Below are 15,018 nucleotides of genomic sequence, written 5' to 3' on the forward strand. Positions count from 1 at the left end.
ATAGACTTGAAATCTGAATATAGCATGCATATGCAAGTGGTTGATGTTACATTTTGAGAATGAAACGTTCATCATAAAACTTCAAGTTTTTTAAAAGCAATCTAAATTTAACGATAGCAAGGCCATTAATTCTGACCCAACAATAACATAAGAAAATCGATTGTAATGAGAAAGTATCATACATATAAAAAACAAAACAATATACTTAAAAGATTGATTGGATTGCAAATTACAAAGCATAATGAAAAAGAGGAAAGTGGTAATTAGAAACTAGAATGGAAAATACTTTGGAAATAACAAAAAAGAAATTATTGGGAGATATGGTTGATTTGTCCTTGTGGAATTTATAAATCCTTTCTCATATAATTAATTTTTGAGTTGATCTTGACTTGGAAAATGAATGATGATGCGTATATTTCATGAACATGCGAGTCGAGTCTTGACTTGGAAAATGAACTATATATATATTATGGGTGATCAATTCGTGAAAAAAATAGACTTTTTATAGCTGCATTAAAAGCTCTTAGTTAGGGTGGTTGGGGATGGTCTTTAGTTAACTGAGTGGTTGGACGTTCACCTGAAATGAAAAACAAGTCCTCTGAAGAAAAAGAGATTTTTTAATGCTGAAGTAAATAAATATAGGAGAAGAGAAAAATACATAGAAAAAGTAAAATGAAGTTTTTTAAAAGTAATCTAAATTTAATTCTTTTTTAAGACACGAAGGCCACCGTAACTTCTGGACTCACCAACTGTCTTTTTTATCTTCGATCTCAACTAATAAATCTTCGTCTTTCACTACTGCTTTATTCACATCCATCCCTGCCTCTATGATTTCTGCACCATCCTCTTCCAAACATACAGTATCTGGTGTAAGTAACATAAAACAAAATCTTTCACAAATATTATTCACTACCATAGGGTTTATGATCGTGTTGATGGCACTCTTACTCCTCAATTCATTACTAGAACTTCTCGACAACCTACTGTCAATCTATATTTTGCTATTTGTCAGCAAGTTAATCATGTTGTTGTTTCTTGGATAAATGCTACTGTGTCATCTTAAGCATCCCATCTTCCCTGGAATTGCTCTCTATGCCCGTGATACTTGGGTTGCTATTGAAATATGACAACGTGTCTTCAATATATATGCACTTGAAATCTAATTTGAACCTTTTAAGTTAAAAATTAAAGAATCTAAACTAAAAATACTTTTTATTTCTCTTATAAACATAAAGTATGTATACTAAAGAATTTCAAATCCTATATTATAAAAATAAAATATTTTTCTAGTATTTATACGATAAATTTTGAAAATAGTTAATTACCAACTAAAATATATATAAAAAAAAAAGTTCTCTAACTAGGAGAAAAAATATATTTTTTTAAAAAAAAATCGAGTCTCAACCAAATTTGTATGATTGTTTGGGTCATAAGTCAATCAGTGGATCAACCGGGTTTAATTTGCCAATTTGATAAAATTAAGAGTGAAACATTGTAATGTGTTTGACTTTAATTTCCACAATGAAAAAAGAATAGACTTTAAGAGAAGAAAAACAAATAATTTTTTTTTTGAACATAAAATACTAATATTTATATAATAAACTTTAAAATAGTTAATAACCATCTAAATAATATATAAAAAGGGGTATCTAACTAGAAGAAGAAACACATTTGTCAAAAAAAAAAAAAAAACACAAGATCTTAATTAGATTTTACCGGGCTGCTAGAGTCACGGATCAATTCAAAAAAACCAGGTTTTCTCAATTCGATAAAATTAAGAGTGAAACATTGTCATGTACTGTTGGACTTTAATTTCCACAGTGAAAAAAGAATAGTCTTTTCAGAGGGAAGAAGAAAACAAGAAGGAACCTTCTTATCGACTTTGAAAATTGTACCCTATTCGATATCATGTCTGCACTCTGCCGTTCGAAAACGTCTTCAAGGGGTTGTGAAAATGGAAACTCATGAACATTAATTTTCTTGAACCAATTAAACCTTAGTTGACATAAAACCAATGTGGGGATCAAATGTTGGTTGATGAATCTGAAAAAGGTTCTCACTGAGTCTGAAAGCATCTTAAGGATGTAAGGAATATTCCTTACTTTCCTATTTAATGTTTGATCCATAGAGCATCACAGCAAGCCATTTGATCTCAACTTAAATCTGTAAGATCCCATTGAAACTGAAGCTTCCAAGCATGAGTTCATTCATATTGTGGTTTCTTTCCTTTCAAATAATTCAACACTCTTTCTCCTTCTCATTAGCTAGAGGAGGAAGCGAGATTGACAAACTCTCTCTACTAGCTTTCAAGGCACAAATTTCAGACCCCCCTACAAAACTAAGCTCGTGGAATGAATCCGTACACTTCTGCCAGTGGTCAGGAGTAACATGTGGAAGACGGCATCAAAGAGTCATAGAGCTTGACCTCCACTCCAGCCAACTGGTGGGCAGCCTATCTCCCCACATTGGGAACTTGAGTTTTCTTAGTCTGCTAAGATTGGAAAACAACAGTTTCACCAATACTATCCCCCGAGAAATAGATCGTTTGGTTCGGCTACAGACACTGATTCTCGGGAACAACTCGTTCACCGGTGAAATCCCGGCCAACATTTCTCATTGCTCGAACCTCCTGAGCCTTAATTTAGAGGGAAACAATCTTACTGGCAACCTTCCTGCAGGACTTGGATCGTTATCAAAGTTGCAGGTATTTAGTTTTAGAAAAAACAATCTAGGTGGCAAGATACCCCCCTCTTTCGAAAATCTTTCATCTATCATTGAAATTGATGGAACACTTAATAATTTACAAGGGGGTATTCCCAGTAGTATTGGGAAACTGAAAACATTGAACTTCTTTTCACTCGGCTCAAATAATCTGAGTGGTACAATCCCTGCCTCCCTATACAATATTTCTTCTCTCATTCATTTCTCTCTGCCTTATAACCAATTTCATGGTACACTTCCTCCAAACATTGGCCTAACTCTTCCAAATCTCCAATATCTTGGCATTCACGACAATCGATTAAGTGGACAACTCCCAGCAACGCTCATAAATGCCACAAAATTCACTGAGATTTATCTTTCATACAATAAATTCACCGGAAAAGTTCCCACTTTAGCAATCATGCCTAACTTGAGGATTCTTTCAATGGAAGAAAATGGGCTTGGAAAAGGTGAGGATGATGATTTGTCCTTTCTCTACACCCTCTCAAACAGCAGCAAGTTGGAAGATTTGTATATAGATAATAACAATTTTGGAGGAGTGCTGCCTGACATAATTAGCAACTTCTCAACAAAGCTCAAGCAGATGGCATTCGGAAGCAATCAAATCCGAGGAACCATTCCCGATGGCATTGGAAATCTAGCAAGCTTGGAAGCTTTGGGTTTGGAGAGAAATCAATTGACTGGCAGCATACCAAATTCTATTGGTAAATTACAAAATTTAGTTGAATTGTATCTTAATGAAAACAAATTATCAGGGAGCATCCCCTCTTCTTTAGGGAACATCATCTCGTTGCTGCAAATTAATTTTAATCAAAATAGTTTACAGGGAAGCATCCCTGCAAGCCTGGGAAACTGCAGGAACTTGTTGCTCTTGGCTCTCTCCCAAAACAATCTCAGTGGTCCCATACCAAAAGAGGTCCTTAGCATTTCATCCTTGTCAATGCATTTGGTCCTGTCTGAAAATCAGCTGTCTGGTTCCCTTCCCTTTGAAGTGGGCCAGTTAAAGCATCTTGGACACATGGACTTCTCCAAAAACAGGCTATCAGGGGAAATTCCCTCAAGTCTTGGCAGTTGCGAGAGTTTGGAACATTTGTCTTTGGATGGGAACTTCTTCCAAGGCCCCATTTCCGACTCTTTGAGATCTTTGAGAGCACTTCAAGATCTTAATCTCTCTCACAACAACTTGACTGGCCAAATTCCCAAGTTTTTGGGAGATTTCAAGTTGTTGCAGAGTTTGGATCTGTCATTTAATGACCTTAAAGGTGAGGTGCCCATGCACGGTGTCTTTGAGAATACAAGTGCGGTTTCAATTGCAGGGAACAAGAATCTTTGTGGAGGAATACTTCAGTTGAATCTGCCCACTTGCAGATCCAAGTCAACAAAGCCAAAGTCTTCTACCAAGCTGGCATTGATAGTCGGTATTCCTTGTGGCTTTATTGGATTAATCTTCATCACATCTTTTTTATTTTTGTGCTGCTTGAAAAAATCGTTGAGAAAAACAAAAAACGAGCTGTCATGTGAAATGCCATTCAGAACAGTAGCTTACAAAGACCTCCTTCAAGCAACTAATGGATTCTCTTCGGGCAATTTAGTTGGTGCTGGTAGTTTTGGGTCTGTGTATAAAGGAGTACTTGCCTTTGATGGAGTGATTGTTGCTGTGAAAGTATTCAACTTGCTACGCGAAGGAGCTTCCAAAAGCTTCATGAGAGAATGTGCAGCCTTGCTAAACATCAGGCACCGGAATCTTGTCAAAGTATTATATGCATATGCTGGCGTTGATCTTCAAGGTGATGATTTCAAAGCTCTTGTTTATGAGTTCAAGATCAATGGAAGTCTAGAAGAATGGTTGCATCCAAACCAAACATTGGATCAGGAAGTGGATGGGCCAAGAAATCTTAATCTCATTCAGAGGTTAAACATTGCAATTGATGTGGCTAATGCGCTCGACTATTTGCACAACCAATGCAAAATGCCTATTGTTCATTGTGATCTTAAGCCAAGTAATGTTCTTCTCGATGGAGATATGACTGCTCATGTCGGGGACTTTGGATTGTTAAAGTTCCTTTCTGAAGCATCCTGTCAGTCATCTTCGAGTCAGACAAGCTCTGTCGGATTAAAAGGCACCGTCGGCTATGCAGCTCCTGGTAACATTCAACTCTAGAGGGATACATATTCCATTATTTACAAGTTTTCTCTAGCATTTTATCTCCAAGGTCATAAGCAACTCTGATTAATTAACCATTCAAACAAACTGACTGCAGAGTATGGCATCGGAAGCGAGGTGTCAACTTTCGGGGATGTATACAGCTATGGCATCCTACTGCTGGAGATGATTACTGGGAAGAGACCTACTGATAGCATGTTCAGAGATGGACTAGAACTTCACAGTTATGTTAAAATGGCATTACCTGACCGTGTAATCGATGTCGCGGACCCGAAACTTCTGACAGAAGTTGATCAGGGAAAAGGCACTGATCAAATCGTGGAGTGTTTGATTTCAATCAGCAAGATAGGAGTGTTTTGCTCAGAAAAGTTTCCTAAAGAGAGAATGGACATTAGCAATGTTGTAGCTGAATTGAATCGAGCTAAGGCCAATTTTCTTTGAAGGCATGGACTGCTATCCTACGAGAAGGTTCTTGCCCTGTAGTGTCCAGACGACCTCAAAGTGAATGTAAGACATGAGGAATGGAGTCTAAATATTGTAACTTGCTTATTTGCATCAGCATGAGTCCTAGCTAGCTACTAGTCAGAAAGTGTCCCTGAAAGAGAGCACGAAACCTGTAGTGTAAGTGCCTGTTTTTTTGAAATAACCTGTAATGTAATTAAATGTTATGCAAAAATTAAGCACTCTTCTTTTACATGTCGACTTTTACCTAACCTTTTTGTTTTGTTTTTGCTCTCTTATGATGATTGAAGATTACACAACATTGCCCTGCTTTAATATTTCTCCATTCATGCAAAAATAAACGTTGTAATATTGATGCAAGGGATTTTCCCCAAATTTGGATCAATCTAAAATTTTGCTAGGAGATCATAGAAGCCCTATTTCCTGTAAGCTTAAATTTTCATAGCCATCTAAAAGCAATCAAGCAGGTCTCAGGACCTGCTACGAGCCAAACCCATAAACAGGAAAAAAGCCAAACTAGACAACATAACTGAACTTCCACCAGCAACAAAATTCACTAAAAGAAGCAATTTGGTCATTGTGTAGTCTGAACTTCCACCAGCAACAAAATTCACTAAAAGAAGCAATTTGGTCATTGTGTAGTCTCAGCTGAACTGAATGCATAACCTGAGCATGTACATCAAGCGGGAATGAACTCACATCATTGAAGATTCTGGCATTCCTTTCTCTCCCAACAAAATAAACAACTTCACGCCAAGCTAGTCTCAAAATAATGGAAGGAAAGCACTTTTTTCTGCAGACTTTTCATGGCATATTTAAATTCATCAGCCCAATCCCCCAGACTTCTGAATTCTTCAACAACTGAAGAGTAGAACCCCATAGGCCCATACAGTTTTTGTAAATGGACAAGCACAAAACAAGTGATTTCAATCCTCATTATCCTGATTACATAACACAAATATAGCATACATACTTACCTATGTATTATTTCTTCTTAACATAAGTGGTATTTTCTTAAACAGTTCAATTGGGAGGTTAGACTATTCAGTTAGTAGTGCTAAATCTGGATCATGTCTCGGTTGTATAATGAAGTAGCCAAATGAATACTTTTTGTTTTTTTTTTTTTTAGAATACAGTGTGGGTTTCTCTTTTCTCAAGGTGGATGGATTTTATCCATGTTGTGCTGAGTTAAGTCTAATGGGCTGAAAGTTCAACAAACAACTAGATCAGTAATCAGCACTACAGGATTTCCTAAGAAGAAACTGGAATTCATGCCAAGAGGCATATACTACACGGATGGAACTAGATCGGTAACCACAAGAGAGTACTACTCCGGAGAATGGCAACCTCAAAATCTAAGTAATCAGGATGTCTGTGTATGGATGTCTGATTTCCCTTGTTTACTACAGCTCTTGCAATAAGAGATGCTGTCTCCCCAAGTGTTCTCAACCGCTCCTTCAGAATTACAGAAGGGTTCGAGATTGGTGTTCCTGCTGCCTGGTTTACACTGTGCCGCAGCTGGAACCAGCATTCACCCTGTTCAGTCAGCACACAAAGCACATTTGGGTCAAGAGCATAAATGGAATGGGTACACATACACACCCACCCCCACACACACAAGAACAGCCACTAATCAAAGTACAAAGCCAAGTTATAACACTTTTGGAAGCTTTTCCACTATTTAAGTTTATTCCAACTGCATTTGACCTCTGTACAGTAAGAGTTGAAAGCTTTGCTACTAAATAATTTTAACCATTCAAAGAACACACAAAGGGCATTTTCAACGTGTGTATTACACAGACACCCAATGAATTTAAAAGAGAAAAAGTGTTTAACTCTTTAATATTTTGTTGCCTGTAAAATGGTTAATTCAAAAACAAGAGTTGGAAAGATAAGAAACTTTTACATGTATTTTCCACACGGAGAAGCATAGCAATGAGTAAGAAGCCCATCACTAGGCTAAAACACTGTCAAAGAAGCCAATAATATAAATAAGACTGAACATGCAAGGAGATCCCATCTCATCAGCAGACATTCAAAACGGATCATGGACTCTTATCAATCATTAAGCTTATTATATTTAGGGAAAACATCTATCATAATTAAAGAACAATATCTTAAGGTTTATCATATTTAGGTGGCTTTCTTATGTATTATTAACAAATAATCTAGTGCTGGAGATGGCTAAGACAATGGTCACACCTTCCACTGGTTTTTCACCAGTTTTTCCTCCCCGTTTGCGTCTGTCTTCTGCCTGCTCTGACCTGTGCGTTCGTTCGTTTTTCCCTCCTTCCTGTTCTGGGTCTCCTTTCCTCTGTTTGCGTTTCCTGGTCTCCCTCTGTTCCTCCTGTATTTTCCCGTTCCCCTGTGTAATTTCTTTTCGTCTTCGTCCTCCTGTGCTCTCCACTGTTTTTTTCGGTCCCCCCTTTGTGTCCGGTCCCTTCTCTGACTTACTTTTATAGCCAGAGAATGCCATGCGTTTTCCTTGACAATTATTGCAGGAGTAGTAATAACGGTCGGCGATGGCAGGGGCGTCCGTTGTTTTCGATCGGGTGAAGAAGATGAATAGTGTTTGGAAACGGGGCAGTTTGATGTTAATGGCCATTTGCGTTTTGGCCCTTGAAGTTTTGTAATGAATCCCCTGGATAAACTTTAATGGGACCCCTGCTTCTCAGCGCATTTTATAAAACAGTCCTAAGTTTCTGAATTTTCAATTAAACACATGATTTCATTAATTAAACTAATTTCAATTTCAATTAAGTCCCAAAACGCTGCGACTCTACCCGTAGGGCAACCGGCTGCCCATCCCGTGGCGGAACAACCCATTCCACTGCAAGAACCCGAACCTGTCAAGACCCTTTATTTGGTTAAGTAAACTAATCTAAAGTTTAATTAAGTCTCAAAACTTTTAATTATGTTGCCTTAACCCAAATTCTAATTTATTATTCATTCATTTCATTTTTTATCATCATTTTTTATCATCATTTTTTCATTTTTTTATTATCACTTTTCAAAAAATATAGTAAAAATAAAAATAAATAAAAAGAATAAAAGAGTAAAAAATTGGGTTATAGCATCAGTTTTGAACCAAAACTCATTTTAACAAAAATAATGATTTTAAAATGAAAATTAAAGTGATTGGATGCTAGATTATTTTTCCTTGCATAATTTCTAACTGTATGTGCCTTTGTTTTGATCAAAATTGATCTGATTTGAAACCTTGTTAGGTTTTGTTTTTGGAGTTCTTCATTTTTTTTTGTGTTCGATCCGTTTTATTCATGAAATTTTAAGTTTTTTTGGGTGTTTAATGTGTTTTTTTTAGCTTTGTTTTGTTTTTTGGCTTTGGTTTGTTTTTGGTTAGAAATGCTTTTTTTCTTTTTTGTTTTTATTTTAAATTTTTTGGAAAAAATGGTGCAAATATATCAACATATCTTCTGTTAGTTTTTTTTTTTTACAAGTTTTGTATTTTTTTTCAAATATTTTTCAAAAATTGAGTAGCAATAAACTGGATGAACAATCAATCATTTAGATCATGGAGATTTCATGAACTCTTCATTCTTGCTTCTCGGTGCTCTACTCAGCTAGGCTCTATATCTAATTTTCATGTTTTAAGAGAGGTAAACCATATATACAGCTGACAACCTTGTTAAACAAAGGGTGAATAAAATATTTGTTTCAGGCTTGGATTCGAAACTGGTATGGATACTCTCCATATTTTGCTTCTTCTAAGTTATTGTTTGTGGCTACTGTGGTGCAATATGTTATGGAAATATCAATGTCAAGAGATGGAAATCGGAAGGCCTAGATATCTGTTTGTTTTTATTTTACAGTCTTGTGATTTCTATGGTTCCTATTGGCTTGGTTTTGTTTTTGTTTTTTGTTTGTGTGTTTTTGGGTCTTTAATGTGTTTTTTTATTTGGTTTTGTTTGTGGTTTGTTTTTGGGTTAAATCAAGATTTTTAGTTCGGTTCATAATGGAACAAAAAATTTCAAATCAACCTAGTCGAGTAAAAAATAAAATCTGGGTCAAAGGATTTATACCCTAATTGGTTTGCCATTTTTATGGTCTTTTGGTTTAAGAGTATTTTTGGCAAACACCGCTTAAGCCTATTTTGGGTAATTTTATTATAAAAAATAGGTTTTTTTTTCCAAACAAAGCCTAAAAAATAATAAATATTTTCTTTTTTTTATATGACCAAAAATCCTAAATTTATTTGAGCATATTTTTCAAAGAAACTTTAAAATATTTTGTTATATTTTAAAAAACAATATTGCATGTATTTTACAATAAGTTTGTAAAATTTCAAAGGATTTTGACTAATATTTAAAAATTATTTTTGGTAAAAAGATATTATTCACTTTTTATAGAAGAATAAAAAACCTAAAATGAGTGAACGTCCACAATATTATTAGGGATAATAATTTTATTTAAAGTTCATCAATAAAGACCTGGCTTTGTGTCTCTTTTCTTCAAAGAGTTCTTGATTCAGAAAATTAGAGTTCATTCATCATAGCAAACCATCATAGTTAAGTCGGTAGAGATGGATATTACCGACAATAGCAAACAAATACAACATAATACAACCATGGACATTTATCTTTGGCTCATAACCAATTTCATGGTACACTTCCTCCATGCATTGGCCTAACTCTTCCAAATCTGGAATTTCTTGGCATTCACGACAATCAATTAAGCGGTCTAATTCCAGCAACGCTCTTAAATACCTCAAAATTTACTGAGATTTATCTTTCCTACAATGAATTCACCGGAAAAGTTCCCACTTTAGCTAGCATGCCTAACCTGAGGGTTTTTTCAATTCAAGAAAGTGGGCTTGGAAATGACGAGGATGATGATTTGTCGTTTCTCTACACCCTCTCAAACAGCAGCAAGTTGGAAGTTTTGGCTATAGATGGGAACAATTTTGGAGGGGTGCTGCCTGGCATAATTAGCAACTTCTCAACAAAGCTCAAGAAGATGACATTCGGAAGAAATCAAATCCAAGGAAGCATTCCCGATGGCATTGGAAATCTCATAAGCTTGGATACTTTAGGTTTGGAGAGAAATCACTTGACTGGCAGCATACCAAATTCTATTGGTAAATTACAAAATTTAGTTGAATTCGTTCTTAGTGAAAACAAATTATCAGGGAGCATCCCTTCTTCTTTAGGGAACATCACCTCGTTGATGCAAATTAATTTTCATCAAAATAGTTTACAGGGAAGCATCCCTGCAAGCCTGGGAAACTGCAGGAACTTGTTGCTCTTGGGTCTCTCCCAAAACAATCTCAGTGGTCCCATACCAAAAGAGGTCCTTAGCATTTCATCCTTGTCAATGCGTTTGGGTCTGTCTGAAAATCAGCTGTCTGGTTCCCTTCCCTTTGAAGTTGGCAAGTTAAAGCATCTTGGATACATGGACATCTCCAAAAACAGGCTATCAGGGGAAATTCGAACATTTGTCTTTGGATGGGAACCTCTTCCAAGGCCCCATTTCCGAGTCTTTGAGATCTTTGAGAGCACTTCAAGATCTTAATCTCTCTCACAACAACTTGACTGGCCAAATTCCCAAGTTTTTGGGAGATTTCAAGTTGTTGCAGAGTTTGGATCTGTCATTTAATGACCTTGAAGGTGAGGTGCCTATGCATGGTGTTTTTGAGAATACAAGTGCGGTTTCGATTGCAGGGAACAAGAATCTTTGTGGAGGCATACTTCAGTTGAATCTGCCCACTTGCAGATCCAAGTCAACAAAGCCAAAGTCTTCTACCAAGCTGACATTGATAGTCGCTATTCCTTGTGGCTTTATTGGATTAATCTTCATCGCATCTTTTTTATTTTTGTGCTGCTTGAAAAAATCGTTGAGAAAAACAAAAAACGAGCTGTCATGTGAAATGCCATTCCGTACAGTAGCTTACAAAGACCTCCTTCAAGCAACTAATGGATTCTCTTCGGGCAATTTAGTTGGTGCTGGTAGTTTTGGGTCTGTGTATAAAGGAGTACTTGCAGTTGATGGAGTGATTGTTGCTGTGAAAGTATTCAACTTGCTACGCGAAGGAGCTTCCAAAAGCTTCATGAGAGAATGTGCAGCCTTGCTAAACATCAGGCACCGGAATCTTGTCAAAGTATTATTTGCATGTGCTGGCGTTGATGTTTAAGGTAATGATTTCAAAGCTCTTGTTTATGAGTTCATGATCAATGGAAGTCTAGAAGAATGGTTGCATCCAATCCATACATTGGATCAGGAAGTGGATGGGCCAAGAAATCTTAATCTCATTCAGAGGTTAAACATTGCAATTGATGTGGCTAATGCGCTCGACTATTTGCACAACCAATGCAAAATGCCTATTGTTCATTGTGATCTTAAGCCAAGTAATGTTCTTCTCGATGGAGATATGACTGCTCATGTCGGGGACTTTGGATTGTTAAAGTTCCTTTCTGAAGCATCCTGTCAGTCATCTTCGAGTCAGACAAGCTCTGTTGGATTAAAAGGCACCGTCGGCTATGCAGCTCCTGGTAACATACAACTCTAGAGGGATACATATTCCATTATTTACAAGTTTTCTCTAGCATTTTATCTTCAAGGTCATAAACAACTCTGATTAATTAACCATTCACACAAACTGACTGCAGAGTATGGCATCGGAAGCGAGGTGTCAACTTTCGGGGATGTACACAGCTATGGCATCCTACTGCTGGAGATGATTACTGGAAAGAGACCTACTGATAGCATGTTTAGAGATGGAATAGAACTTCACAGTTACGTTAAAATGGCGTTACCTGACCGTGTAGTTGATGTCGCGGACCCGAAACTTCTGACGGAAGTTGATCAGGGAAGAGGCACTGATCAAATCGTGGAGTGTTTGATTTCAATCAGCAAGATAGGAGTGTTTTGCTCAGAAAAGTTTCCTAAAGAGAGAATGGACATTAGCAATGTTGTAGCTGAATTGAATCGAGCTAAGGCCAATTTTCTTGGAAGGCGTGGACTGCTATCCTGCCAGAAGGTTCTTGCCCTGTAGTGTCCAGACGACTTCAAAGTGAATGTAAGACATGAGGAATGAAGTCTAAATATTGTAACTTGCTTATTTGCATCAGCATGAGTCCTAGCTAGCTACTAGTCAGAAGTGTCCCTGAAAGAGAGCACGAAACCTGTGTAAGTGCCTGTTTTGTTCGAATAACCTGTAATGTAATTAAGTGTTGCGCAAAAGTTAAGCACTCTTCTTTTACATGTCGACTTTCACCTAACCTTTTTGTTTTGTTTTTGCTCTATTATGATGATTGAAGATTACACAACATTGCCCTGCTTTAATATTTATCTATTCTTGCAAAAATAAACCTTGTAATATCGATGCAAGAGATTTTCCCCAAATTTGGATCAAGCTAAAATTTTCCTAGGAGATCATAGAAGCCCTATTTCCTGCAAGCTTAAATTTTCGTAACCATCTAAAAGCAATCAAGCAGGTCTCATGACCTGCTACGAGCCAAACCCATAAACAGGAAAAAAGCCAAACTAGACAACATAACTGAACTTCCACCAGCAACAAAATTCACTAAAAGAAGCAATTTGGTCATTGTGTAGTCTCAACTGAACTGAATGCATAACCTGAGCAGGTACATCAAGCGGGAATGAACCCACATCATTGACGATTCTGGCATTCCTTTCTCTCCCAACAAAATAAACAACTCCACGCCAAGCTAGTCTCAAAATAACAGAAGGAAAGCACTTTTTTCTGCTGACTTTTCTTGGCATGATCAAATTCATCAGCCCACTCCCCCACAGACTTCTGAATTCTGCAACAACTGAAGAATAGAACCTCATACACTTTTCAGAAATCTTTTTTATTATTATTTTTTCATTTTTTATTATCATTTTTCAGAAAATATAGTAAAAATAAAAAGGATAAAAGAGTAAAAAATTTGGTCATGAGATCAGTTTTGAACCAAAACTTATTTTAATAAAAATCTTGATTTTTAAGTAAAAATTGAAGTGATTGGATGTTAGATTATTTTTTCTTATATGATTTCCAATATATATATGTCTTTTTTTGATCAAAACTAATCTGATTTAAAACCCATGTTGTTTGGTTTTGTTCTTGGGATTTTTTTGTGATTTTGATATGTTTTGTTAAATTTTAAGTTCTTGTTTTTTTTTTATGTTAATGTGTTTTTTGGCTTTGGTTTGTTTTTTTGTTAGAAATGCTTTTTTCTTCTTTTGTTCATGAAATTCTTTGGTTTTTATTGCAAATACATCAACATATTTTTTGGTGGTTTTTTTTCTTTTCAAGTTTTGTATTTTTTTCAAATAATTTTTAAAAATTGGGTAGCAATAAACTGGATGAACAATCAATCTTTTAGGTATGGAGATTTCATGAACTCTTCATTATTGCTTCTCGGTGCTGTCCTCAGCTAGGCTCTATATCTAATTTTCATGTTTTAAGAGAGGGAAACCAAATAGCTGACAACCTTGTTAAACAAAGAGTGAATAAAAATTTATGAGTTTCAGGCTTGGATTAATTTGAAACTGGTATGGATACTCTCCATATTTTGCTTCTTCTAAGTTATTGTTTATGGCTACTGTGGTGCAATATGTTATGGAAATATCAATTTTAGGAGATGTAAATTGGAAGGCCTAGATATCTGTTTATTTTTATTTTACAGTCTTGTGATTTCTATGGTTCATATTGGCTTGGTTTTTTTTTTTTTTTTGTGTTTAATGTGTTTTTAAGCTTTGATTTTGTTTGTGGTTTATTTTCAAGTCAAACCAAGATTTTTGGTTCGGTTCATGGTGGAACCAAAAATTTTAGGTTAACCTAGTCGGGTAAAAAAAACTGGGCCATAGGGTTTATACCTTGTTTGGTTTGCTATTTTTTAGGGTTTTTTGGTTTAAAAGTGTTTTTGACAAACATCCTTTAAGCCCATTTAGGGTAGTTTTATTATAAAAAAAAATAGTTTTTTTTTTCAATCAAAACCTAAAAAATAATAAAAAATATTTTCTTTTTTTTATATGACCAAAAATCCTAAATTTATTTTGAGCATAGTTTTCAAAGAAAATTTAAAATATTTTAGGATATTTTAAAAAAATATTACATAAATTTTACAATAAATTTGTAAAATTTTAAAAAATTTTGACCTATATTTAAAAATTATTTTTGGTAAAGAGATATTATTCATTTTTAATATAAGAATAAAAAACCTAAAAGGGATGAATATCTAAGATATTATTAGGGATAATAAATATTATTTATTTTTAATGTAAGAATAAAAAACCTAAAATGAATTAAAAATATTAGGAATAATAATTTTATTACTCACTTTAATATAATAATAAAACATTTATATAAAATTAATATTCAAAATATTATTATGAATAATACAATTCATTCATTTCTAATATAAAAATAAAATTCATAAAACATTTAATCTAAAATATTATTTAAAAAGAATTACAAAAAACCCTAAAAACCATAACCCTTTCTTCTCCCTCACCCGAGCCGCCACTCTCCTTCCCTCTTCCCAGACCAGCCTGTCCCCCCACGCTACTAAAGCTTTCCTTTGCCCAAAGACAAAAGGGGACCTCCCCCTCCTCTCTGATTTTCCTCACCAGAACCAGCCAAAGCCGCCGCTCCCCCTGCTTTGGGATTTTTGCTCCCACAACCATCTCTTCCCCAGCTCACCACCAAA

At 35.5% G+C, this 15,018-nt stretch overlaps 2 protein-coding genes across 17 annotated transcripts in view; one reads left to right on the forward strand and one right to left on the reverse strand.

The window, feature by feature from the left end:
- The first annotated feature begins 1,974 nt into the window (after window positions 1-1,974).
- LOC112324743 (probable LRR receptor-like serine/threonine-protein kinase At3g47570) overlaps window positions 1,975-15,018 on the forward strand; it is a 69,305-nt gene continuing 56,261 nt past the window's right edge. Inside the window, exons 1-3 of one of the 12 annotated variants that reach the window (XM_052448511.1) lie at window positions 1,975-4,508; window positions 11,497-11,853; window positions 11,971-12,341. In XM_052448511.1, coding sequence (XP_052304471.1) covers window positions 2,198-4,508; window positions 11,497-11,853; window positions 11,971-12,341 — 3,039 coding nt within the window. In that variant the 5' untranslated portion in view covers window positions 1,975-2,197. Of the gene's footprint in view, window positions 4,935-4,982; window positions 5,354-11,496; window positions 11,854-11,922; window positions 12,517-15,018 lie in introns of those variants that run through there. The other 11 variants (XM_052448512.1, XM_052448517.1, XM_052448516.1 and 8 more) reach the window with 11 other exon arrangements.
- Window positions 6,269-15,018, reverse strand: part of LOC18106685 (uncharacterized) — a 74,413-nt gene continuing 65,663 nt past the window's right edge. For 4 of the 5 annotated variants that reach the window (XM_052448504.1, XM_052448506.1, XM_052448505.1 and 1 more), the window contains one exon: window positions 6,269-6,883. In XM_052448504.1, the coding sequence (XP_052304464.1) occupies window positions 6,650-6,883 (234 nt within the window). In that variant the 3' untranslated portion in view covers window positions 6,269-6,649. The remainder of the gene's footprint in view (window positions 6,884-15,018) is intronic. The other variant, XM_052448510.1, reaches the window with a different exon arrangement.

The sequence above is a fragment of the Populus trichocarpa genome, chromosome 17 (assembly GCF_000002775.5).
Source record: "Populus trichocarpa isolate Nisqually-1 chromosome 17, P.trichocarpa_v4.1, whole genome shotgun sequence".
Lineage (NCBI taxonomy): Eukaryota > Viridiplantae > Streptophyta > Magnoliopsida > Malpighiales > Salicaceae > Populus > Populus trichocarpa.